Raw genomic sequence first — 26,884 nt, 5'->3', positions numbered from 1 at the left:
TGAGGCTTGTCAGCTGTGCTTTGTCTGAATACATCTTTGTTTCAATTGGAACAGCTGTGTTTGTGATTCCTCCAACTGACCAGTTCAATACCTCTAATTTGTTTTACTTTGATTTGTCTTTGAACAAGGATATTTTTATGCAGATAGCTGTAAAAAGTGGTTACTCAATGTGTACTGAGATACATACATGACTAACATAAGGATGTAGTATGAAGATATACAGGCCTGGTCAGACAGTAGGGTCCATAAGAGAGCTATGCCTTAAAACACAAGAGGTGTTATAGAGGAATTCAGCTATGGGATGGTAAGAGATGAGGACTACTTGGCACTGGTAACTATGAGCAACTCAGCCATGATCAGCAACAAAATGCAGATCTGGACAAAACTGGGGTTAGAGGTATCTAAGAGAACAAAAAAACAGTATGCAGTACATGTAAAATACACCATACATTATAAATCCAGATGTCTCGTGGAGCTGCAGACCAACAAAGCAAAGGCAAAGGAGTAAAAGTGTGTCAGCAAATGTAGAAAAATTATCCTGAATGGTAGATCCTAGAGTGAAGAAGATGGAGTCATCAATATCAACATCTTGTTCCTCCTAGGACAGGACTACAACTGCTGACAACCCCACCAGAAGCAAACCACTGACCTTGGGACACTAAGGAGCAGTGCAAAGGGGAGAATAACTGCCCTAAATGGGGAGAAGCTAAAAAGTGTTTGTAAAGCAGTTTAACTGCATTATTATTCTTTATTTTTCCTGCAAGAGATCTAGACTAATAATGATTCTTGAATTAGACTGCTAAGATTTCAACTATATTAAGTTAAAAATTGACATATATATATTATTTATATATATATACATATATATAGATATAGATATACACAAAAATGTGTATCTTCATTGTCTATAAAGATTTGGACTGTTACTAACTACAGATTCCATTGCTAAGCAAATTCTCAACTAAAAACAGTCTGTTTATATTGCATCAATGGAGATTGAGGCAGACAAAAGACAGTAATGAAGCTACAGCAAGCCTAAATTTGGAGCAAAACTGAGTAAATTCAACTACAGATTAAGTCAGGGAACAGGTCCTGACTGGTGGAAATTAGAAACATAATAAGGTCAAAATAATAGCAGTGGACAATGGGTTCAATTAGGGACATAAAGCTTTCATAGAAATAAGTTTTAATTTGGTAGGAAATTTGAGGACTTGAATGTCAAATATTTTTAAATTACTAGTTTTCTCATCATGATTCTCACTGTCTCCTGTTGAGAACAGTTGAACACAGAGTATTCATACAATTTAGTTTCCTCCAAGTCACGAAACAAAATTAATTAGAAGACCTTTGTTTCCAGATGTTGTTATCTGTCTAGACAAATTGAATGATGAAACCTTCAACTGAGAAGTTTTTTAATTCAAGTGCATGGTGAATTCATACAGTCAAACCCAAATATTCTCAAGTGGCTTCCTCTTTTCACATCTCCTGAAATGCAGTCATTCAGAATTGCTGGTTCTTCCCAAAAGTAGGGTAGAATTCATACATGCTAAAATTGTGTCTATTATTCATTTTGGAGAAGTCACTGCTAGAAGCTTTCCTGTTTACAGTATGGAAATTTAGTGGCCTTTCCTCTTTAATGAACATAATTCCAAAAGTTCCTTAACTAGTCAAATTTCTTGATGTGAAATACCAATAACCAGGCACTAATCCCACAAAGTTACAATGACTGTAAGAAACAGTCTTTAAACACATTATTTTGTGCCTGAAAACAAGAATTCCCTTATGGAATAAAACTCATTATTTGGTCCAATGTCAACATCTGATTATTCAGAGATATGAAAGGAGAATGGGAAATTATTCAGACAGAGCACACATATGTAAATCAGGCTACAGAATATGGAATACATACACAGTACTTTCTTCTGAGAAAGTACTCGTAATCAGATGACTGTAGAAAGTAAGTGCACGAATAATAGAGGACAGAACACTACATTATCTCAGGTACTCCACTGTAGCCAAGCAAACTGAAAGGTTTGCATAATTCACAGTTTAGATTAACTCACAAATTATCACAAGTTAGCTATAGTTCAGTACAATTTCTTAACATAGTCAGTACCACACTTTGCAGGATCTTTTTCAATTAGCTAAATAGCAAGTACAGCTATGACTGCTTCTCAGATTTTTGCACAGGTTACATGAAAGATGACACACATATGAGAAAAAAAGAGCTACACAGCTTGAAGAACACCAGTTACAAACTGGACTGGAACCCAGGAGATGTCAGTTCCATTCTCAACTTTGCTGAATGATACTGAGCAACTTAGTTCTGGTTTCTGTGTTTCCCTAGATATGCTTTATCCATGTTGTCTATACAGAATTTAGCCATACAGAAATCACTCATGTCAGAACTGGCTCTTGCTACCTTTCATACAATGGGAAACACAATGGAAGCTGGTCTAAGTGGAGAGCATCTATGTACTCTTGCCATAAACTATTTAACAGCTTAGATAATGGATCTTCTGTAGCCACTGATTGCCCTACATGCAAAATGCATCCTCTCTTTCCTGCAACAGTCAGCATGTCCACTCTGTTGCAGCCAGGAAGGGCAAAAATAATCCTATAGAACACTGGGAAAGACACAGAAAAGATCACTGATTTCCTGCTTTAAATCAAAGCCTTGGTTTTGGTTGCACGTGCCACCACAATCCACTTAAAGTTGTCTTGGAGTTACTGGAGAGAAGTCTGCTCCTCTGCTGGCCACTACCTAGTATTCCACCTCTCACAGTCACAAAAACAAGCACAAAACTTGCTTCAAAGTTAAAAGCACTATATATACCTTTTAAAAAGCACAGTAAGAGTAATTAATTACATTCTCTTTCTCAATGAAAACAATGTCATAAATTATAAATTAACATCATACAAATCCAGAGTAAACATAAACAATGATGCTTCAAAACATGCTTGAAATAAAGTCAAAAGTATTTCTAAGACATTCAGCATACACTGGCAGTTTAAAATTATAAAAAATTCTGAAAAAATTATATTAACATAGGTTACTTTAAGTGTAGAGTTAAGTTGCTATATGCTATTTCAGTGGGAAATTATTATTAGAATTCATATGAAATTTAAGTAGAACATATCAAGTATCAACATATCAACATATCAATTGAATTTAAATGAAGAATTTTGGATAAAATAGCCACGTAAAATCAGTCATATACAGTGTGTATTTCCTTTATAATCCATCAGATTTAACCATACTGCATTCCCTTTCTTCATTCTAGCAAAGCAAAACTAACACTCTGAACTAGAATAGAAATGGATTTTGAGTGGCATCATTGCAGGAAATGCACAATGATTCATGGTGCAAGCTGGTGATACCTTAGCAATGATATACCTTGACCCTTAACAGACCTTTGCTATCAGCTTTGCGCCATTATATAGCTGCAAAGGCAGTGCCTGATGACTTTTAACATAACATATATGTGAAAAGAGGATGCTTTTACTACTATTGGCTTGGGGGTTTTTTTCGGGGTTTTTTTTTTTTTTTCGCATTGTCCACTGGTCCCTTTTCACTGCTTCACAGTTTGAGGCACTGAAGTCACAAAGGTAAAATTATACACTTAAATTGTTAAGAAATGAATGCAAATCAGCTATTTAAAATTACAAAGAAACCACTGGGTTTGTTTAGAAAAATAAAGAATAATGTACACAACATACATCTGTATCAAATTACTTACAAGTAATCTATGTGTTGACTATAAAGCTAACCATTTTCAACAACGATAATCACCAAATGCATCCTGGTTATTTGCAACAGTTACGGTTGCCACAGTAGCAAATGTAGAGAAGCACCTTTGCACTTGCTAAGAATTCCTTACTCTAAACCGTAGCCAAAAACATAGCTTCTCTGCTACTTGAGTAAGATATTTTAATCTACATTTAACACAGTGAATAAATATTGAAATTCTGGAAGTGTCCTTAAGTATTTTTGATTAGCAGCAAAAAATGTATTTAATTTACTTAAGTCTGTTAAAGAGTAAAATGAATGTGTATATAAAATGTATATAAATGTACATGATACAATTTATGTACACAGATCTACACAATGTGTGGCTACAGACATATAATACAAAGACAGAAATAGCAGTAAAACCAGCTGGTTTTAAAGAAGCTATTCTGGTTGCAAATAGTGACTATTAACATGTCACATCAGCATTAGAATTTGCTACTATCCAGACATAAGAAGTGAAGTTTCTTCTAAATATTAAAATCATACTGAGGGTATTTAATCTGTTCTAATTCTGCTATAGTGAATCTACATATATTATCTGTCTGGTCATATTACAAAGCTCTTTTTCTTTACAAAGAAGGCATACATGAATATAAATAAGGCTACCACAAATCATCATTCCAGAAAACCTGACTATGCAACAGCTTAAAAAAAAATTCTAAAAATAGAGAATATGTGCTGCTGAGAACTGTGCTTTTCTCCTAATGTATAAACCTAGAAGAATTTTTCACAATGCTTCTTGTAAAGTGCTTATGCTGTAAACAAAGCTAAAGAGTATCATCCAGAAATGGTACTTGAAGCCGTTCAGTGAGCTTCATTGGTATGCTATTCAGTGAGCAAAGCCTGACCCTTTGCTAATCAGCCTCTGCTGAAGTACAGGCAGGTTGACCTCATTAGGAACAAATCCAAACCTTTTGTTTAGAATCACATGTTCTCTTCTTTTGCTAACTTTTTGGATAGTTCTTTGTTCCCTTCAGATATTAGAGATACCTGGGGGGAAAAAAATTGGTAGGTAGCTGGAAGTGAGACTTTCCCACTATTCACACTCACCAGGCATGGGGGTCAATCTCTGTGCTACCAGCAGAAAGCTGATGTGTGAGCATGATGTAGAAGCCAAGGAACCTCAGAAGTCCATCAAATGAAATGGTTTTAATTCGTAGTTTACAACAGTTTGATGCAGAAATCTCTGGGTGAAATTCTATCATTTATGCTGCACACAAGGAATTATTTTGTCTAATGACCCTCTGACTCAGAATTTACGGACTAGTCTGCACAGCACACAAATAGAATTAGAGCAGCATGGTGCAAAGGTCTCTCACAGATAATCAATGAAGCCTGAATGCAGCATAATGGGACAGCTTTAACTTATGTTGCTGAGGTAACATGTCCAGAAACTTCAGCACTACAGAGAACTAGTTGAAAGCAAGTCTTCAGCATCACTTCTTCCTCCTTTTCTAATTTCTCTTTAGCTTGCTACATGGAAAATTAGCACAGAAAGTTATGGAGCTGCATCTGTCAGCTTTATACTGGTGAAACTTATAATCAAGATGTATTATATTGCTGTTTTGGTTTTGTCTCAAAATTCTACCAGTCTCCAACGCTAGTGAAAGTCCTCTTCTGGAATTTTCCCAGGCTACTTGTATACAATTTGTACAACCCAGATACATAAAGGCCTTGCAAACATTCCTCTGTTCATGTGGTCCCTTGGGAAGCAGTGTTGATTACTGAAGTACTGAAAGATATTGAAGTATTCCAGGAATGAGAAAAGGAAAAAAAGGAAAATAGTTTATAGCTTTGCACACACACTTCAACAAAGGTAGATAGAAATCCCTAAGCTGAAAGATTGTTATTAAAGTTATAAAGTCAAGTGCACTTAAGGAAAAACAAGACATATGGAGCAAAGGCTGACAGCAAACTTCCACTTAGCCTGCTATGTGGATAACATAATCCTTGATGGGGCACTATATCTGTGCAAAAATTAGAATCACACAACGGTTGTGACTGGAAAAGGTCTTTAAAGATCATGTAGGCCAATGCTCCTGCCATGGGCAAGGAAGACTATCATCAGGTTCTCAAAACCCCATCCAACCTGGCTTTGAACACTTCCAGGGATAGGGCATCCACAATTTCTCTGGGCAACCTGTTCCAGTGTCTCATCATCGTCACCACAGAAAACTTCTTCCTTATGTCCAATCTAAATCTACTGCTTTAAGTTTAAAACTGTTGCCCCTTATGTGATTGCTATGGGCCCTAATAAAAAAATTTTCTCTCCTACACCCTTTTTAAGTATTGAAAGGTTGTAATAATTTCTCCCTGAATCCCCTTTTGCCTGAGCTTTTGAGCTTAACTCTATGTGTCTACCACCTGCCCCAACTGCAAACCATTCTCCTTTCTCTTGGTCAGTCCCAGCTACAGGTGGTTCTTCCTTCTGCCCATACCAGTCTCCTCAGAATTCCTGCATTCTGTCTCCTGTTGTTCTTGGCTCTGCACTAGATGTATACTCATTTCCTAACTTCTATCTCATCAGTTTTTCCTTATCAGTTCCTTGCCAGGGCATAACCTTAAGATGATGAGACAAACTCACTTTCTGTTCTAATGTCTAGACTTGACCTGACAATATTTCAGATATTTCAGTACTCTATTAAGGCTACTGTTAAGCATACACCTACTACTGTTTTGGCTTTTTTTTTAATTATGACACTGGCACAGATTTGTTAATTGAAGGATGATATTGATTTTATATAATTTTCCCATGATTTGTCTTAGTAAAAGCTTTCAAATTAATTTCCAAAACTGGAGTTGATACAATGATGAGGCCTAAAAATTATCTTTCTGGAGTACCATGTCAAAAAAATGAAGATTTGACTTTCCCTTATCAGTAAATGGATGTTCTGCTAGTAAAAAGGGAGTATTCAAAAACAAAGGACACAATACTTAGAGGAGCATTGTGCCTGTTAGTTCTACACTGACACCCTGGAATAGCTTTTGCTCTGTCTTGCACCCCTATATCAAAACACCCACCTATGTAAGCCTGTGCAATTCCTCCTCTAGCCATAATTATTAAGGAGATCTTGAAACAGGTAAGAAAGAATTTTTCTTTGTACAGCCCTGATTTCTGAACACTGAGGTAGATGCATTTCATCTTCCATTTCTTCACAAACTTTCAGATTGTCTTTTATAATTTAGTCTAAGAGTTCCAAAGATGCCTTTAAACACCATCTTGATATGACATGGAAGGATATCACACTCTTATCAGCTAAACTGAACAGCTGGACCAAACCATTAAAGCCTAAAGAAACCCAAAAAAAACCAACCAAACCAAACTAAATCAAATAAACCACCAACAAAAAGAACCCTATGCCCCCTTCAAAAAACCCAACCAACAAAAAAAAAGCAAAACCAAAAAACTTCCCCTTTACTTCAACTGAAAGTGTTAATTTCACAGTAGCTGTATAAGAATGCTTGCACAAGAGTGATTTTAGTGATTTTAGACTAAATTGAGCTTTCTGAAGCAGCTTAAGTAGGAAGCTGCCTTCTTATTTGATGTGCTTTGACAGAGTTTATCTATGTTTGGTGCATGATTTCCACCATGAAGACATCTCCAATGCACAGTAGTTGCTCTTAAATCTTTTCATCAAACTGGTAAAAAGACCTGCTTCAGAACTGCAAGAGCAGACCCATCAGACAAACAGGTCTGTGACAACAGATGCTTCCACTCAAAGATGGAGAGCTCATAGAAGAATGTCTGAGAACGCAGAGCATGTGATCTCTGCAAGGGAGCAGAGCCATCTGCCTGCTGTTGAAAACAGTCATTCCCACAGTCCAAATGCTGACAGCTTCATAAACATGCACTTTTTCTACAAGCACTGTGGACTTCAGGCGTTTCTAGTGTCAGGAGACCATTTAATTTTGTCTGTCTGTCTGTCTGTCTGTCTGTCTGTCTATCTATCTATCTACCTACCTACCTACCTACCTACTTATCCCTACCAGTCAGCCTAAATTCAGGCCAGATGTTCTTTCATTTTTTCCAACAAGAGGTGACATGCATCTTTCAACAGATCACTAAAGATAAATAAAGATAAGACTTCACTCAGCTTGAGTGAAGGACGAGGTTTTGCATTAATGACAATCTCACCACATGGTCACATTATTTGGGTACTTACACCAGATGAATCACTTCTCTGTTCTACACCACACAGTGTCATGAGTAACAGCCAGGTTATCCATCTTTTATACCTAGCATACTAATACGAGCCAAGTCTAGCAGTTTTGATGCTAACTAGTTGCTAAAGAGCAATAAAGAGTTTCTTCTACAGTTCTTATCATTCTGACTCACAGGAAAAATAAGCCTAAAACAAAAAATTAAAAAAATTTAAAGACTGACTTTCTAACCAAAGCGGGAAAAATGTCTTGTTATGGTTCTGTGACACCAGGGAAAAAAAACTAAAATTCTCTGTTATTACTGGTCACCCATGAAATAACCAGAACATTTCTGCAAGTTTCTAAAAATATAGTTAGCAATAAGTTTTTCACACCTGACCATGAAGAGCTGTAATACCCTAGAATCCAAAGCATACATTTTTCCTAGTTTATAAGTCATCTTTTCTGTAGATTTCTACCGTTACCATGAAGCCTGGACATGTATCTTGTGAATGCAGCCTGTATCTGTGCAGCTGTAACAACTTGGTTAAAATTATCTCTAGCAAGTGTGACAAGGCACACTGTGACAATCACCATGTGCAGCAGTGAACCCTGTCCAGCAAATGTCTTTTAATCCATCTCATGGCCAAATGTTTGTCATTGGAACTCTCTGTATTCATCAATGTGACAAATATTAGTCACTGTCTAACCCCAGGATCTGGATGAAATTAAAGCTGGGATCAAATGCTACACCAGGCTTTCATGTTGCTTTTTATTTCTGTAGGATCTGTGGCTTAGGAAAGATAGGCCAATACTGCCTCTTAGTGGAAGGACAGCTGACTCAAAAGGTGAAGTGAACGCTGGTCTGTGGAAATAGACTGGAAACTTACAGTGCCACACAGACCCTCAGCTGGCAGCCATCAGAACTGCAGGGGGGTAAATGAAAGATTATTGCAGCCATGAATGTTTAGTAGTGGTGATGATGGTGGTGATGATGATGATGATAGTAATAATAGTAAAATAATAATCATGATGATGGTCATGATGATGATGATGATAATGATGATGATGATGATAATAATAATAATAATAATAATAATAATAATAATAATAATAATAGCAGTAGTAAAAAGTACTTCTGTGCTTTGGCAAACTTTTTTACCTCATTAGGGAGAAGTACAATTCAGCAGAATGTTGGTATACTTGCTGGCCAAAACAATCTTTTGTATGTGTGAAAACTAGCAATCTACATGGAGAACCATTTGGAAGAAGAAAACAACTAATAGATACCTGGCACAAGACCTGGCAACATTAGTGGAAATGGTTCCTGGCGAGATTAAAATGGAGCAGAATGTCTTAAATCACCTAGATACCACCAAGTCAAAACACCTACTTTAGATTCCAGGAGTGCTGGATCTGTGTACTGTCGTCTATTGTTTAGTTGAGTATGTTCTAAAACATTGAAAAAACATTAACTAAACAAAGTACAAATTTGAATCTGTTGGCCATTTAACGGAATTAAGGAGGTATATTATGTTGAAGAATACCTAATTAACATGGTAAAAATTTGCAGGCAGATAAAGCTCCTCTAATGCATTTCTATTTTCAAATTATGGACCATAGACGAAATACAAATGAGGGCTGCCTCAAACAGGCACAGTTCAGAATTTGCTGTCATTCCTCAGCTGTATAATCCTTCTGGGCATAATACCTTGAGATATTCTTCGAGTGGTTAAAAATGTATAGCTATCATTAGAGACAGACTTGACAGTTATGCTATTCATGAAATAGCTCTTTCTAATGACAAAATTAGTTGCTTCTCTATTTCTAAAATTTCAGTAACAATGGAATAAGTTTCACTGAAGAAAGTTAAAAAATTATAATTGTTGACATATAATTGTTCATATGCATTTGATTATGAAGCCTGTTTCCTTATAGTCTTACTTGCACTGCAACCATTTTCTTCCTACAAAACAAACGCTGAAGCATTCCTCACAAACAGACATGGTCATTTGAGCTTGTATGCTTTTGGCTGGGTTAGAGTTAAATTTCTTCACGTAATTTGCATGCTCTTATGCTTTGGATTTGTGCTGAAAATGGTGTTGACAACATACCAGTGTTTTAATTATTGCTGAACAACACTTACACAGCACTTTTGCATCTCTCACCACCCCACCAGTGCTTTGGCTGGGAGTTCACAAGAAGCTGGGAAAGGACACAGCCAGGACAGTTGACCTCAACTGACCAAAGGGATATTCCACACTGCATGGCATCTAGCTCTGCAATAAAAGCTGTAGGAAAGAAGAGGTAAAGGCAGGGTGGTATATTTGGAGTTATGGCACTTGTCTTCTCAAGTAATTGTGAGATGTGATGGAGTCCTGCTTTCCTGGAAATGGCTGAGCCTGCCTGCTGTTGGGAAGTGGAAAATGAATTCTTTCTTTTGCATTGCTTGTAGGTGCAGATTCTGCTTTACCTATCAAACTGTCTTTATCTCAAGTCAAGAGCTTTTTCACTTTTATTCTTCCAATTCTCTCACCTGTCCTACTGCAGGGGGGTGAGCGAGTGGTTGTGTGGTGCTGAGGCTGCCCAAGGGAGTGAAACCACAACAGAGCTACAGCTGAACACATCTCCTGTCTCTGACCACTGCATTTTTTCTTATAACAGAGTTTCTGCTTGGATTAGGTCTCTTCAAGCAATTTATTTAAAATAGCTTTCTGCATGAATTTGGATATTATATGTGTGCTTTAATATAAAAAAGCAGGATGAAATTTTGAAACTGGTATTTGTTGTCTTATTCATAAATAGCCCCACAAACAAGGAGCTTGCCTCCTGTGCAGTTTAATATTAAATCAGAAGGTGGAAAAGAGAAAGAGTGGCACAGTGGATGTGAACAGAATCATTTGGAAACATTACAGGATCTTTTTATGCATGTTTACCAAATTTCTGTATAAATAAGTAACACAATTGGAGTGCTGAGTAATTTCAGGAGATTAGTGATAAATGGGCACAAGTTGATTATTCAAGATAAAGCTGAGGGTCATTATCCTCAGCTGGTCATTAATCCCCATGAAATGACTGGTATTGAGATAGTAATTACTACTATAATGAAAATAGGGGGAAAAAAGCAGCATGACATTATTCTTATGAAGCTGTCAGTTTCTAATGAATTCATGTTTCTCTCATCACCCCACCAAGTTACTTGAATTATTTTTAACTTTTTATATTTTTATTTTTATCTTTATACAGTTTCTTTGTGCTACTACAATTTTCAGGTAATCACCTCACTTAAGGTTTGGTTTCCCATCCTATATTCTTGGAATTTTTGTAATCCCCATTCCCACTCTGCACCACTTTGGGAGAGGAGGTAAAGCCCAGGAAGGAGAGAGAGGAGTGTGGGAGATATTTTTAAGATTTGTTTTGCTTCTTATTATCCGGCTCTGATTCTGATTGGTAATAAATTCAGCTAATATCCTATATTCTTGGAATTTTAGAAGGGCACAGCCAGGGGCAGCAGTGATGGAAGAGAAAGACAATGCTTATAAATTCCCCCAAACCAGAAACTAAATGGAACATATTTTCAGAATTTTCCTATAAAGCGTGTTCCTCGGTGAGGTAGAAGATTGTGTTATTATGTCATCTAGCTGATTATTCTGCATTTAACAGTGCTTTTAGCCGTAGCACACATCCCAATTCTTTGTTCTAAACAAGGATTTACCTTACAATAATGTAAGGAATGGATAATGTCAATGTCAACTTCACCAGAAAACATGAAGAAATTTGGCCCTAAAATGAAAAACATCTTTAAACATTTGCAGTTTTGCAAATCAAGTTTGTGATGTTTTGATGTGCCTTCTAAGGACTTTTGAGCCCTTGAAGTTCTTTTCCTTCTCATTCTACAGGACAAGCTAGAAACATACTATGAGCTGCAGGGAAGGCAATTTGTTTCCTGCTAGAAGCACTGTCATTCTGTTTCCACTGGGAAAGACCCACACATGCTACATTATTACAGCTTAGAAAATTAAAAACCCAGCCTGAACTAAAAGCTTTTAACATAAGTAAGTTTAAAAATAGTATTGCCCTATATGTTGCTAAAGCAAACAAAGTACAGATTCTCATTACTCTAAATACTTTTTTCTAAAGCTCTTCTGTGCACACCTTTCTAAGAAGGGAATCACAGGAAAGCCACAGGATGGACTGAGGTTCTGCTGGAAAATTTGTAGTTGCTTCTGAATTGTCTCACTGTACATAAAAGAGAGGAAGGAGAGCCAGGCTCAAAGCAGCTTTAGGCAAGAATGGCTGATGGGATGTTGCTGTGAGGGCTTGCAAACCAATTACTGTGTGATGGAATAAAACCAGGTAATGGTGGACACTGATAAGTGACTTGCAGTGCAGCTCAGGAAACTGATTTGTTCCTCTAGCTTGCTTGTGTTGTTTGGAGATTCTGAGGTGAAACCTAATGATTCGTGTCTGCTAGCCAAATGAATCCTTCAATACTGGACAGCTATCGAAACTGGACTCTGGCTATTTGGAGAGAGTGTGAGCAGCAGAAAAAGAAAAAAAATGCTTAAGTTCTGGAGGCTCTGAATGGCTCTGAGCAGAACACACTGCAGAAAACATGGCAAGTTCTCTGGAAATGCAGACATGCTTTTGACAGCCAAGGCTAAAGCATGGTCTGTCAGTTTTCTGGAGGAAAAAATATAAGTTATTTGGGAGTGGAACTTTATCTGTGAAACAACTAACATCAGTGACAGGGGAACCAAACATGCCTCACAGCAAATAATAGTATTCAAAATGGATTTGCATATAAAGATTTTGGTAGTGGAGGGCTACAGGAGTGGCTTCTGTGAGAAGCTGCCAGAAGCTTCCCCCATGTCTGACAGAGCCAATGCCTGTGGCTCCAGGACTGCTGCTGGCCAAGGCTGAGCCAATTGGAGATGGTGATAATGCCTCTGTGATAACAGATTTAAAAAGAAAAGAAGTTATTGTTCAGATTTAGTTGTGCTCAGAGAAGAGCAGGGTGAGAGGAAGTTTCTGCAGACACCAAGGTGAGTGGAGCAGGAGAGGCAGGAGCTGCTCCAGGCACTGGAGCTGAGATTCCCCTGCAGTCCACGCTGATGCAGCTGTGTCCCTGCAGCCCATGGAGATCCATGGGAGTACAGACATCCCCCTGCAGCCCATGGGGGAGACCCACACTGGAAAAGTGAATGCCTGAGAGGAAGCTGTGGCCCCATGGGAGGCCTATACTGTACAAGCCTCCTGGCAGGGATCTGCAGACCCATGGAGAGGGAACCAACACTGGAGCAGGTTTCCTGGAAGGACTTGTGATCCTGTGGAGGATGCACGCAGGAGCAAGCTGCTTTTGAAGGACTGCATCCCATGGAAAAGTGACCCACATTGGAGCAATTCATGAGGAACTGTAGCCCATGGGAAGCACTCCAGCTGGAGAAGTTTGAGGAGGACTGTCTCCTGTGGGAGCAAACCCACAGTGGAGCAGGGGAAGGACTTCTCTCCATGAACAGCGGCAGGAACAACTAGTGATGAACTGACTGTAACCCCCATTCCCACTCTGCACCACTTTGGGAGAGGAGGTAAAGCCCAGGAAGGAGAGAGAGGAGTGTGGGAGATATTTTTAAGATTTGTTTTGCTTCTTATTATCCTGCTCTGATTCTGATTGGTAATAAATTCAGCTAATATCCCCAAGTTGAGTCTGTTCTACCTGTGACAGGAATTGGTGAGTGATGCTTCTCCCTGTTCTTATCTCAATTCATGAACCTTTCATTATATTTTCTCTCCCCCATCTAGATGTGGAGAGGAGTGACAGAGCAGCTGTGGTGGATCCAGCCATGGTGAATCCACCACAAAAAAGCATAGTAAAAAAACACATTGCTGGTGACAGACCAATAACAGGGTTGCAGTATGACTGTCTTGTATCTGCCAGCTAAAGCCAGGACCTGCTATAGTGACACACATGCAGTGGAGTCAGGCAAAATCTGCAATAGCTGTTATATGTACACCGTTAACAAATCTAAGCAATTTTAAAAAAACGAAAAAAAACACCAACTAAATACATCCTAGCTTCTAAGAACACTCACACCTGTGAGATTTCACTCTATTCCTCCAAAATTCATGCCAAAATAAATTTTGTTTTTGCTGAGAATCCCATGAAGAAAACACAGATTAGCACTGATTGCAGATAACATTCTACAGGTGCTGCTGAAGAAACTGTGTGACTCAGGGGAAACAAAATGTGCTTTCCAATTTTCCTATGCTCCTGTGAAAATCAAAGACATAGCACATCCACCAGTGTGATTAAGGATAAATATCTCTCGCCTTCTCCAGACCTTACATACATGTTGTAATGTACTGCTTGCTCTTTCACCCGTTTCCTTCTGCAGGATCGAGAATTCCTTATATTACACTGTCATCCCATGTAGCTATAAAGGATAATTGTTTATGCCTCCCTTAAAACAACATTTTTAAAGATTTAGAATCTTAAATTAGTTTTCTGCAGAACAGCTACTCTCTATGGAATTCCAGCTGAGTAGAAAAAAAGTTCTGAATAAATCAGGAAAAAAAGACAGTTAATTATTTCACTGCTCTTAGTCCCATGCGCATTTCTGTGGCACTCATATGTTGAAAGTACCAGCATATGTGCCTGCAATCTTGAAGTATGCTCTACACTTCAGCAATTACATTTACAGCAATGACACATGGGAATGAAATGAAGTTGTGCTAAGGGAAGTTCAGATTGGCCATGAGGACAAGGTTCCTCACTGGAACTGTGTTCTCAGTGATCACAGCACCAAGCCTGTCCAAGTTCAAGGAGTATTTGGATGATGCTCTTGGTCACATGGCTTAGTTTTAGGAAGTCCTGTGAGGAGCAGGGAGTTGGACTCAATCCTTGCAGGTCCTTTCAAAATGAGATACACTGTGATTCTGGTTTCCTTTAATAGGTAGCTTATCTCTGTAATAGTTCTTGTAAAAAAAACCACTGAAATCCATATTCAACATACTCAACTCCTTCATTACAGTTAATTAAACTAAGACACTTTTTACTAGTCTGTGAGATAAATGCCTATAAAACTACAACACATTTGTATATTTATAATATTTATAATAATTTATAATATAATATTGTATTTATAATAGGAAAGGAAAAATACCTTGATGTCTTTTTTTTTTTTTACATAAGTTGTGCGATATTTTTACTACAGCATCAAATCCTGGGAGCTTGTCATTAGGGCAAAAATTTTTTGATACTTGCAAAAATTTATAAAGAAGTTTGTTAGACCTCATGGATGAAAAAGTAATCTGTAAACATAATTCAAGTACACCCTGAAGGTTTAAAGATTGAACCATTATTTTATTTTGGGAGTGTTGAATCATGATTTTCAATGCTTTGAGCTGGCAGCTGCAAGATACTTGCAAGCTGAAATACCAGTTTAATGAGTAGCCTATAGAAATATTCAGACTACCATCAGAAATTTTTTGAGCTTGAATCATACCAAAAACTTTACAGAGATAAAAAATAACTGAAAAATACAGCTGAGGAACCAGGAACTATAAATTCTTAAAATTTCTTAATACTTATAATAGGGAGGGCAAGGGGTGGGGAGGGTTTATGTTTGTTTATTCGTTTTAGAAAACCTAACTGCAGTCTCCTAGACTTTAAAATGGTGATTAATGTAAACACAAGAATAGGCTTACTTGATTGAAGTAGGTTTTTTACATTAAAGAGTATTTGAGATAATAAATAATAGGATATCAGATGAAAAATATTATAAAGATATGGTTAATATATACCTTATATTTCTTGTGTCAAAATTTTCCTGCAGAAAATATATACCATCTTGAGGACAAAGCATTTGCCTAGTTTCAAAGACCATACTTTTTTTTTCATCCCCTGCACTTCTGTGCTGGTAAACACTTATACTGGCTTTTGCACTGTACTCAAATACTTTGCTAAATATATCAGCTTTTCCTTTAAACCCTGCAATGGCAGAGTGTTAAAATAAAATATACTTCTATGTAAAGAACCTTTTGTTCAGATGTGAGCTTGTGTGGGGAAAAAAATGTGAAGAAACAGCTCCCATACTTGTACTACTCTTTCATCTGAATGAAGAAAACAGATGTGGTCAAAAAAAGCTGCTTAGATTAGCTAATATGCCCCACATACATTTCTTTCAGTTCCTGCATCCATGTATTATAATAAACCACATACTGGACTAAGCTTAAAATGAGTTGCAGTTCCATACATACATTTGGGTTTTGCACATCATAATTACCCTTTTCTTTTTAAATTAACTAGACTGACCTGTTAGGAAAGAAACTGCAATAACCACTTTCCTCTAGAACCTCTTCAATTAGAATCTACAACATTAAAGAACTTAATTTCAGTGAACTAAGAGTACTATTAAGAGCAATAAATGAATACATATAGATAAATGTACAGCTTACCTGCAACTGCTTATATGTCATCCCTTCTGCTACGCCAGAAGTGCCAAGAATGCTTTAAAGTAAAAGGCAAGCAACATTAAACTACTGAACTTGGGATTTATGCTCCCTTAGCAGTTTCTTAGCAATTCCACTTCAAACATAATGACAGGACAGATGTTTCACGACCAGTAACTCTCACTGAGCACAATGACCCTCTAAAAAGTGGGGTCATTTTATGGCATGATAAGAACATTTGACGCATACACATTATGGAAGTATCCTAACCAACGAAAAATAATTTATAGACTTAATGTAACAGAACTCAGAAATGCAACTTCCTTATTTTTTCCCCCTTACAGTGGAAATTTACAGTGGAAAAGGGCAAACAGCCAGCAGCGATTTGTGAGGTTAAGAGATTCAAAAATTACAGACAATGAGCAGCTCAACAAATTGCATTATCTTCTCCAGGAACAAAATAATGCTCATATTTAAAGTGACTGTTAGGGACTCATTTCCTGCTCAAATATCACCCTTGACACCTAGTATTAATTTTGGTTTTGCAATAAGCTGTGGAACAGATATGCTATTTGCAACACAAAGGCCATCAAAACTAAAGTTTCTCACTCTTCTTTCTGGCACCACGGATTTTAATGTTACTGTATCCTCTAGTCCATGGATTGCAACACAGTTTTTTCTGTATTTAGAAGAATGTAAATGGCACAGTTACCAAAATACAGGCTCCACATTTCCCTTACGTCCATTGCACAAAAAAAAAATGTGATGAAAAAAGTCTCTGAACCAGGAATTGTAGTTTCCCAACCTGGGTGATGCCACAGCTGGTAGGTACGATTGTACATGGTGTTTATGATTTGTCTTCAAATCACTAGTCCAAAGTAGAATTGACACATATATTGATATATTTTCTAAAGTATATATACAAATGTGTGTGTCTGTATTTTTCCCTCCTCAAGTTCATAAGGTTTGATCTAGCTATGTAATTAAATCAACCCATTACAACCATTTCACACATGACAAAAGAACAACATAAGGGTTTAAACCCTTATTGGTTTAAAAATTATATGCAAGGACAAGTAAATCCTAAGTATGACATTTTCAATTACAAATATTTTATTAATTTTTATGGCTGAACTACAAATTATTTTCATCTTTGATATTTCTTTATGATTTCCAAGTGTACTCTCCAATCAGTAGAAAATTCCAGCAGTGCTGAACTGTGTATCTTATCAGGAATTAAATAAGAGAAAACAAAACCCAACCAACAACCCTCAAACCAAAAACAAACAAACCCACCCCCCAGAAAATCTGTATGGTCAACATAACTTTATTGTCTTTAATGACTGATCTTGGAGTAGCAATTCCTTCTGCTTTGATATCTTATACTTTATTAGAAATATATATGCCACTACAGAAGTTTATGATGCTTTGTTTACCTTTTCTATCATCTGGAAGCAATATATTTCCGCCCATGCCAATCTGCTGTGAAGATACTTGGTTTAATCAATTCAGGAGAACCTTGCAGCAGCTAGGGAAAAAAATAGAGACCAAAAAAATAAAGTCACCTGAAAAGTCCATCCTTCCCATTTGCCACAACTTCAGACTTCTAGGAGGCAGTTTACACTTTCTTATGTTTCCCAGAAGCTTTCTTCTGCAATTAGAAATCAAAAGACGTTTCAGTACTTTTTAGATTAATGAAAAAGTGGTGAAAACAATTATGAACATCCTACCTTTTTCTCTCCAGAAACAATGAACATTGCAAGTTGCACTTAGCATAAAGCACTGAATTCTTCACATGATCTGAATAAAATGTCACAAACCATACATTTGTATGAAGATAAACAGGAAAGTGTATTCTCTTGAACCTATGAGAGAAGCAGCTGATGACTCTGGTTTTTAAAACTGTGGCTTCAAATGAAATTGTGAAATTGTTAGCTGATATTCAAGTGATATAATTCCTATTAGAGGGATCCCAGCACTTCTGAAAGTCAGTTCAGCTACTTGATTATATGAGCAATGATACTGACATTAAACTTAAAAACATCTAGTTTTGAAAATATCCACTGGTACCAGCTCTGACAGGATCACTTTTGTGTGCAGGAGAGAAATTTCAGTTATGCATTTCTGCAGCATGATAACACTTTTTACAGTTACAGAAACAGAAGAATCTCTGTTGTTGGAAGACTTTTACCCCATCACTGAACAGTGGAGGAATCTTTTTTCTGAAATTCTTATTAGGTTTTCTAATTTGGTGTAGTTAAAACCCCATTATTTTTAAATTTTTTTTCCAGAAATTGTACAACCTCATAACAGTTGCTGTAAGGGTTCAACCTAATTCTCTGCTTCTGTTCCTCCCATTACCTCCAAATGAAATCCATGTAACCCAGTACATTTACAGCGTTGTTTTTGGTAAATTATGTGATATTTATGCTTATCAATTCTCCATCCTTCCAACTGCACTTTTTTTTGTTGCTTTCCATTAATAGAATATAACTATTCCTTCAAGGTAGAATGCCCAGAATTGCTTCCAACATTTCAAATATTTTCAATTTATTACCATTTACTTTTCAAACAGAGTATTTCTTCCCTTTTCTACAGGTTTAAATCCAGTAGTTTTGAAGCTAGCACAATTTTACAGTTGATAACATTTACAAATAATTTCCTTAATATCTGAACAGCTGAAAATTAGGTTGATTTTATAATAAACACTTCCTTTTTTCTTATATTTTTGAGCACACTTTTTTGAAAACATCAATTCAATACACAATGAGCAAGTATTTCTATGCTATGGCTGAAATACAGGAATTGTTTAATGTAAATCCCAACTTGATTGACAGGACAGCATGAAACTGATAGCTCAGAAAGAAGCATCTTTAACTACCTTTCTAATGTATTACCAATGTGCCACCTTCCAGGAAGTTTTAGGACCTCAGATGAATTATTACAAAAGCAGAGGAAGGATCTGGTGTTTGAGGTAGGTCTGTTTCGTAGCAAACAATGACACAGAAGACTACATAATTCAATGGAAGTAGGTGATAATCAAGTTACAGAGGAGAATTATGTGAATGATAATAAGTCATCAAATTTTAGGTACAATAATATATCTAATAACCACTTTATCATCAATTCATAAACTAAATATCTTAGCTTCAGTCTCCCACAGTACACAGACACCAAGAAGTAAATTTCAAATCCTTTACTGATTACAGTCCTCTCAGGAGATTTCGAAGGAACATTTAGAAATTCTGATATTAATCATTAGATCTTTCTCTGTTGAAGGGTATCCAGCATGTCACTGGAAAACATGCAAGCATGCTCCTTGGCTCAGGCCATTCTTACAAATCTGCAGTAGTTTTAAACTGATGACACTAAAATGTTGCTGACACCCTGTGCAATAACAGGACGAGGCATGTTATATTCAAGGTACTCTGGGACAGTGCTTTCTTAGGATTCATGGTTTGAGTAGGAGTACAGTACAAAATATGAGAAATATCAAGGAACTATTATCAAGAAGAGATTGCATAAATTAAGAGCTTACATAACCTCTAGTTACATTGCCCTTCCTCTTGTCTTTTTGAACTCTAATGAGATGAGGTCTGCTTTTATGTATTAGGAGCTAGCAGGTCCTTTCCATCTACAAAAGGAGTTCTACTGACAAGACACAAACTTGAAATCAACTGCAGAAACTCCTTACTTAAGGAGACTCCATATTTGCCAAATATAGGATAGCTAGAGAATATTCTAAACATTTCCTTTAGAAAATGGACTCTTACACTTATATTTTTGTGATATTAATATCAATAGCATGATTGAATGGAAAGAGAGAGAAACTTGAACACAAGTAGTAAATGATGTACCACACCTTTTTCTTTTCTGATTTCAGTTTACAAGGATTGTCCTGCTTACTGACAAGGGACTTCTTGAATCTCTCAATGATTCTCCTTTTCAAATTGCATCACAAAGCTGGAGGAAGCTACATGAAACAAAGAAATACACTTTCACTATTTATGGCAGTTACACCTGCCATAAAATGAGCCATTCAGAAGTGCCATTATTGAGAAATGTAGCTACACTGCAAAAAGAAACATTGATATCTAATGGCATGGTGATAAACAACAGTATAAGACTTGATTTAATGGCACATTATAATAAGGCTCCTTCGTTTGCCCATTAGGCTTAGCTCACCATGTAACTCAGTTCTTCTAGTCTTGAAGTCAAACATCATTATTAGCCTAGCACTGATAATACCAGATTTGCCTCCCTGATCAAAGTGCTAGTATTTGGGACATTTTTCTACAGATTAAACTCACAGTACATTACACTAAATTTCATGATGGCTACAATGAGTTGTTCCGTCTGAAATTAATGGAATATCAAGAAGCTGAGACCTTCATTCAATGTGCATAGAATAGCTTCAATGGCCTCTTTTGAGGTCCTTATGGGTCTCTATACAATTCAGAGCATCCCTTTTGCTCTAAGCCTCCTGAGGGAGGTAATTTACCTTTCACTTGTCTATAAAGCATAACTGATTTTATATACTTTTTCCTCTTGTGTCTTTTTGGTTGAAAAAGAACACATCATTCATCTGTATTTACAAAAATCAAAAACCCAGACCAAAACCCCACAAATTGTACTCTGTTGTACTTAAAGTCTTCAATAGAGAGTCCAAAGGATGTTTTTTCCTTTAAAGTAATTTTTATGCTCCAATTGTAAATGTACAGTTTCAGCTGTTGGTCACTCCAATGACAACAACCCATTCCGACAACCATTCTGTGGTATTTTACTACCCTTTTGAATTTATCTTCTATGCTCTTTCTGTGCAGTTGTTTATACCTGCAGACCCCGTTTGAAAAACTATGATTATCTCCCATTTAGTATACACTTTGTAATCATTTAGTTGATGTAAATTCATGAAGTGCCACTCTGCTGAATTCAGGAAGCTTTTTGACTATTTAGGGAGGGGTGACCACTAATGATTCACATTCAAACATTGACATAGTACACATTATAAAGACGTTTATCCCACTGGAACAAATTACTGCTCTTAGACAGCTATAAATCCAGAACAGTTTTATTGGCCTCACAGGAGTCCTGATTTGCTCTGACAAACCAGGAATCAAAGTCACATGTTAAGCACAAAAGACTTCTCCAGACAGCTGCTGACATGCAGATTTTTTTTTTTAATTTTTTTTTACAGACAGATATTACTCTTCTTTTCATGCAGATTAGGCCTTACACATATGCTTTAAGTCAGAAGTTCAGTGTTCCCTAGCCTATAAGAGAGTAAAGAAAAGATGCCTTAGGAAAGGCCAGCAACATATTCCATGGATTACACAGCACTGCAATCAACTGTGTGTAGTTAATGTACCATGGAGATATGGTGATATTCTGAAGCAGAAATGGTAAGGAACAAGTTCAGTGCTTGAGAAACTTGGGAGTTGCCTTGGGCCCTAGTGTTCAGTTTTAGCTTTTGTTTTAATGAAATCTGTTGTCAGATCAGTTAAAAAAAAAAAAAAAGTAATGAAAAAAAGAAAAAGCCAAGCATTTACATAATGCTTTTTAAAAATCTTTCTCTCACATTGTTTTCCAGAGATCACTCTGATTCTTGTTCCCATGGAAACAGGGGAGGCTGCTGGCAGCCAAGAACTAACATGCAAGAACTCTTCCTTGCAAACTTCAGTTTAGACCTGTCAGCTGGAATATGTAACAGTTTGAGAAAACAGCTATGTATTATAAAAAATACTCGACCTTAGATTTGTAAGAACATAAACAAGTGCAAGGAAGGCATATGGAACATAGTAAACAAGTACAGGTATGGATACGGGTTTCTCTGAAATCAGAGAAAAGCTGTTCCTACTGCTTCAGTGGTCAACTCTGAGCCAGTTTTTGAGTTGCTGTTAACTCTCAGTTCTTGAGCATTCACATTACAATAACTCATATTAATTAGTAAGCCACTTAAGAAAGCCTTCTTCAACAGAGAGGATTAGTTCACTAATAAGCACCTTGGACATAGTCTTAATATAGCATGTAAAAACTGAACCGCCTCATTTCTGCTGATAGGAGAAGGATATAGTTTCCAATTATTTTAAATAATGTTTGTTTCCTTTGTTTTTGATAATTCAATTCTTGTATTACCTGTTTTGATAAGCTTGACAACTAAAATGAAAAAGAAACAACAAAAGAGAGACATGTAAAGCACACCCAAGTTCAGTTATGTTATTCTGTTCTAAACAAAACCAAATTTGGCTGATCAATCTCAAAAGCCCTGAGGTGATAAACATCACATGCCAAATGTAATGTTCCAATACTTCATTTTGGAAAATAAAAAGCTGTTTATTTAATAATAGCAAATTTTTCAAAAAGCTGCATGGTAGCCATCTTTCTGCAGAATAAACAGGTTCCAATCACATTTTCAGGTGAGAGTTCAAGGCAGATTTTGTATCAGCTCAGCTCCATTTTTGCTTTGGAATCAGCATGAAAAAACTTCAGCTCTCTCTCACTACGAAATAGTTGAACCTAGTTTTAAAACAAGTCTTAAATTTGAAAAATATCTGACATTTCAAAATAGTTAACATATTCAGGATTTCATCTATTGCACTAAAACTCCCAGGACAGTATTACTATGTACTGATAATTAAAATATAACTTCAAAGTTATTTCAAAACTATTACTACAGAGGAAAGCATTTTATTAACTCTCCATATCAGTAAATGATATTATCACCTTAAGTGGTCATATTGCTGGCATGACAGAATGTTGTAAAAATACTTTACTGTACAATCCATTTTTCTGAGGTGAGCCACAGCTTTTTTTTTTCATATGACTCAATTATTTCCATCCTCCACATACTAATATTCAAAGTTAGTCTTTATTTTAATGATATATTTTTAAAGCATCCTGCCATCTGCAAAAATGTCAAGTTCTGTTGTTTTTAAAGAACAGTAACTAAATTAGCAGCACTTTGCAGTAACATCATTTTGACAACAACAAATGACTAAAAAGTACAGAATGTCAGAAGAAACAGCAATGCATACTTGAGTGATGAAGATAATTTTGTGCGGCTGAATAAGAATCTGCTGAACAGGGTCACTGATCTGACTCACTTTCCTTTGTGATACAGCAATTCCTGCCAATGCTGTAGATGACAAGAGTAAAATCAGGAGGGCAGCTCATTTTGGTTCCTTAGTACGTTAATAGCATACAGAGTTTAAAACTTTGTAGACGTAAATACCAAGCTGAAATGCTTGACTTGTTTTCTCAATAATGCTGGGAATAAAAAAAAGGATAATCTAAAATGTTAAAAATTTAGACAATGTAAGTGACAACGTGTTGTAAAAGAAAATCCCTTCCTCTGAATCACTAAATTACTCTATGAGAAACGCAGTATTAATGTACTTTAACTATTGTTAAAATTTGTCACATTTATTCAAAAGTCTAAATATATGATAAACATAATTTTATTAACTGATTTTTTTTTACATAGACTAACACAAAGTATTTTTACATATATTTTGATGTTATGAAATTTATTTTCATTCTACCCTAAGGATTATAATAATATGTTTGACATGGACCAGTTCAATGAAGTAAATCTATTGTTTAGGATTTTTTATCTTATGTATTAAAGTCATACACATTGTCAGGCCCAGAGATTAAATAAAAGCATATCAGCAGACTTCCACTATAAAACATTTAGTGTGTCACTAAGAACATTAGTCCACAAAATAATCTTTCCAAGTTGACTATTAGACCTGGAAGCTAAGCAAAGAGCTTTGGCCAAAGAATTGAACCTCAGCCAGCAGCCCTGTACCTCTCTTAAATACAATTATCTCTAAACTACACTTCAGAGGCTAATTTAGGTATTCTAACATTTAATCTCACAGAAACACCCTAAGGATCATCAAGTCTTATATATAAATCTACAACAACAGAAACTTTTTCTTTTTTTTTTTCAAAGTGATCTTATGTCAAGCTTAAAAATTCTACTGAGAGGGTGATGAAATCTAAATACCAACATTAACTAGTCCACAACAGAACTATTACCACTTTTTTACTGATAAATTTCTGTGCGGCTAATTTAATAAGAAGAAAGACATTCACAAACATTAGTGTCGAAAGACCATCCAGATCTGAACTGTGCTTTCACAGAAACAAAGTGATAAAGAAAACATTCTTCTCTGCCACAGGGAGACACATTTTTAATAGGATCAGGAAGACAACATCATTGGTGTTGCTGGGGTTTTTGTGCCTTTTGGCAGATGTCTTGAGAAAGTCAAGTGAAATTCAGATTGACATATTTTCCCTAGGTCTTCTCTTAATAATCAGTAAGAGGAAAAGAAGCTTTGCATTTCCTCTCAGTCACTTAAAGAAAAATGTAAGTTGGTTCTGCTCAAGGTAACAGAGGAAGCCATGCTATAATAATCTAAAATATATGCCACCAGAAGAATAATTTTGATTTAGCCCTTCTTCTTCATTTTCAGCTCTCTAACAGCTTCAATACTGCTATATTCAAGGCCCAAAAGAACCCAGTGTGGTCTTGTCATTATAACCTTAAAAACTTCAGTTATATGGGGACACTCATAAAACCTTTACCTCTTTGACATGTTCCCTTTTTCACTGCTCCCTGTTCTGTGGTATTTGTCTCTTCTCCTGTCAGTGGCTTCTATTACCAAAAGTAAGTAAATCAGAGTATTTTCTTTTGTAGGTCTTCAATTTCTTTTTTTTCTGAATAGAGATATGTCTGGAATAACAGCAAACAGCAATGACCAAGTAGGACATAATTTGGATTTCCCTGCTATTCAACTTGGGGAACTTTTTCTGTTTTCTAGTATGACAGCAACAATTTGATTTAAAGTCTAGGAGTACCAGATTTAATGTCTACTTGTAGTATCTGTGTGCTTCAAAGACTTCAGGAGTTCCTATGGAGTCCAGACAACTCCAAGTTCCTTTTTTTTCTAAATATAGAAGTACAGCATTATTTGAAAAATGAGGGCACATGTGTGAATAGCTGCTGAAGTCTTGACCAAAGCTTTTAAGACTTTTAACCAAAAGGAAAACATCACTGACAAAAGATAATGGATTTACTCAAATTACTCCCAGGACTGAAAATATCAACAAAGACTAAAGTATTTTTCTGTAGATCATTATAGCTTGCAGACATTAAGTTTAAACTGTGCTGTTATTATATGGCACCCTTTAGCAAACAGCACTGAAACTACAGAAGGTCGACATCAAATTTGGATTTGTACTTCATAATTAAAATTCTTAATACAGTTTCTGTATTGAAAGCTGTAAAATAGAACTTCGTACAGACAATAACCACTTTTTTTGTGAAGATCAATCTCTTAACTGATCAAAATAGTTTTATTTCAAATATTATTTAATTCACACAATATGTATTCTGAAATCACAGCTTAGCAACTTACGGCGTGTGAATCTTGTCAGTAAAAGGAAAAGTACTTCAAAGAGAAAACTCATTTCATCAATCATGATGCATAAATACATGATAATTTGCAACGGCTATATGAAATATTCATTTTACAGGAGAAATTCCCATTGCATTCAGCAGAAGTTTGGCTGGGATAATGACAATTAACAGGAGATCTTACTGATTCATATTGGAATTCATACTTTTAAGAACTACCTTAATGATACTTCAAATAACATATTTGTATGTCAAATGTAATTATCTCTTTTTCTAACACTTTAAAATACAATTATAAACCACTGATATTTCAAATTGCAAAGAACTACAACTGGTAGAACATGAAACTGCCATCTCATCATGAACAAGCACTCAATTTTCTTAGTGTGGAACCTGCGGGTGAGTGAAGGTACTCTCAAAAGCAGATCAATAGGCACTAAAGAGGAAGAAATGAAAGAGGAAACATGCTATATGCAACAGGAGAATAATGTAATAATGTTCAAAAACTTGAAAATCGTTAGGTTTAAGTTAAAGTTTGAATTTCTTACAAGTTCAAAATTACCTGATCAGTCTTGATCCAGAACTGTCAACATAATCTCTATCATTATTAAAAAAAAGAAAAAGGTTTTAATTGCATTCGGCATCAATGATTGTTGAGAAAATACAGTATTCCCTGACTCCTTCTCATGTTTCCTCTAAAGGAAATCTGTCCAAATTCACTAGTTTACAATTGTGCATTTTTAAGTCACATAAAGGCTGGTTTACTCTGCATGTCCAAAATAGAATGACTTCTACTAAACCAAAGTTTCTTTTCTTGGGCAGTACTAGTAAGGTGGGGAAAATATTGGTATTACAGCACCAGGGTAGCAATATCTCAATGCCAGAAATACAGGTTTACATGTTTCAATTCTACATCCTTCCCTAAACTCTAGACTAATACTTTGCCAGCCTGCAGATTTCACTAGATGAGATAAGCAATAACAAATGGGTACACCATAGACACCAGGTAACTAAAAGAACAAACATGATGTCCTGATGGATGGCAGCCTCCATAGCCCAAGTATGGCAAGAATGTT

General features: G+C 36.2%; 1 protein-coding gene across 1 annotated transcript in view; it reads right to left on the bottom strand.

Moving 5' to 3' along the window:
- Window positions 1-14,751: 14,751 nt before the first annotated feature.
- The window catches only part of NEK10 (NIMA related kinase 10), a 65,737-nt gene continuing 53,604 nt past the window's right edge, over window positions 14,752-26,884 (bottom strand). Inside the window, 8 exon segments of the mRNA XM_088054230.1 lie at window positions 14,752-14,908; window positions 16,248-16,303; window positions 16,391-16,419; window positions 17,797-17,855; window positions 17,857-17,912; window positions 20,247-20,357; window positions 23,419-23,528; window positions 26,378-26,406. Of these exon segments, the coding sequence (XP_087910356.1) occupies window positions 14,752-14,908; window positions 16,248-16,303; window positions 16,391-16,419; window positions 17,797-17,855; window positions 17,857-17,912; window positions 20,247-20,357; window positions 23,419-23,528; window positions 26,378-26,406 (607 nt within the window).

The sequence above is a fragment of the Pseudopodoces humilis genome, chromosome 1 (assembly GCF_049639895.1).
Source record: "Pseudopodoces humilis isolate 2021_Gansu_Grassland_sample_001 chromosome 1, ASM4963989v1, whole genome shotgun sequence".
In the NCBI taxonomy this organism is placed as follows: domain Eukaryota; kingdom Metazoa; phylum Chordata; class Aves; order Passeriformes; family Paridae; genus Pseudopodoces; species Pseudopodoces humilis.
This window is presented reverse-complemented; position numbering and strand designations above follow the sequence as displayed.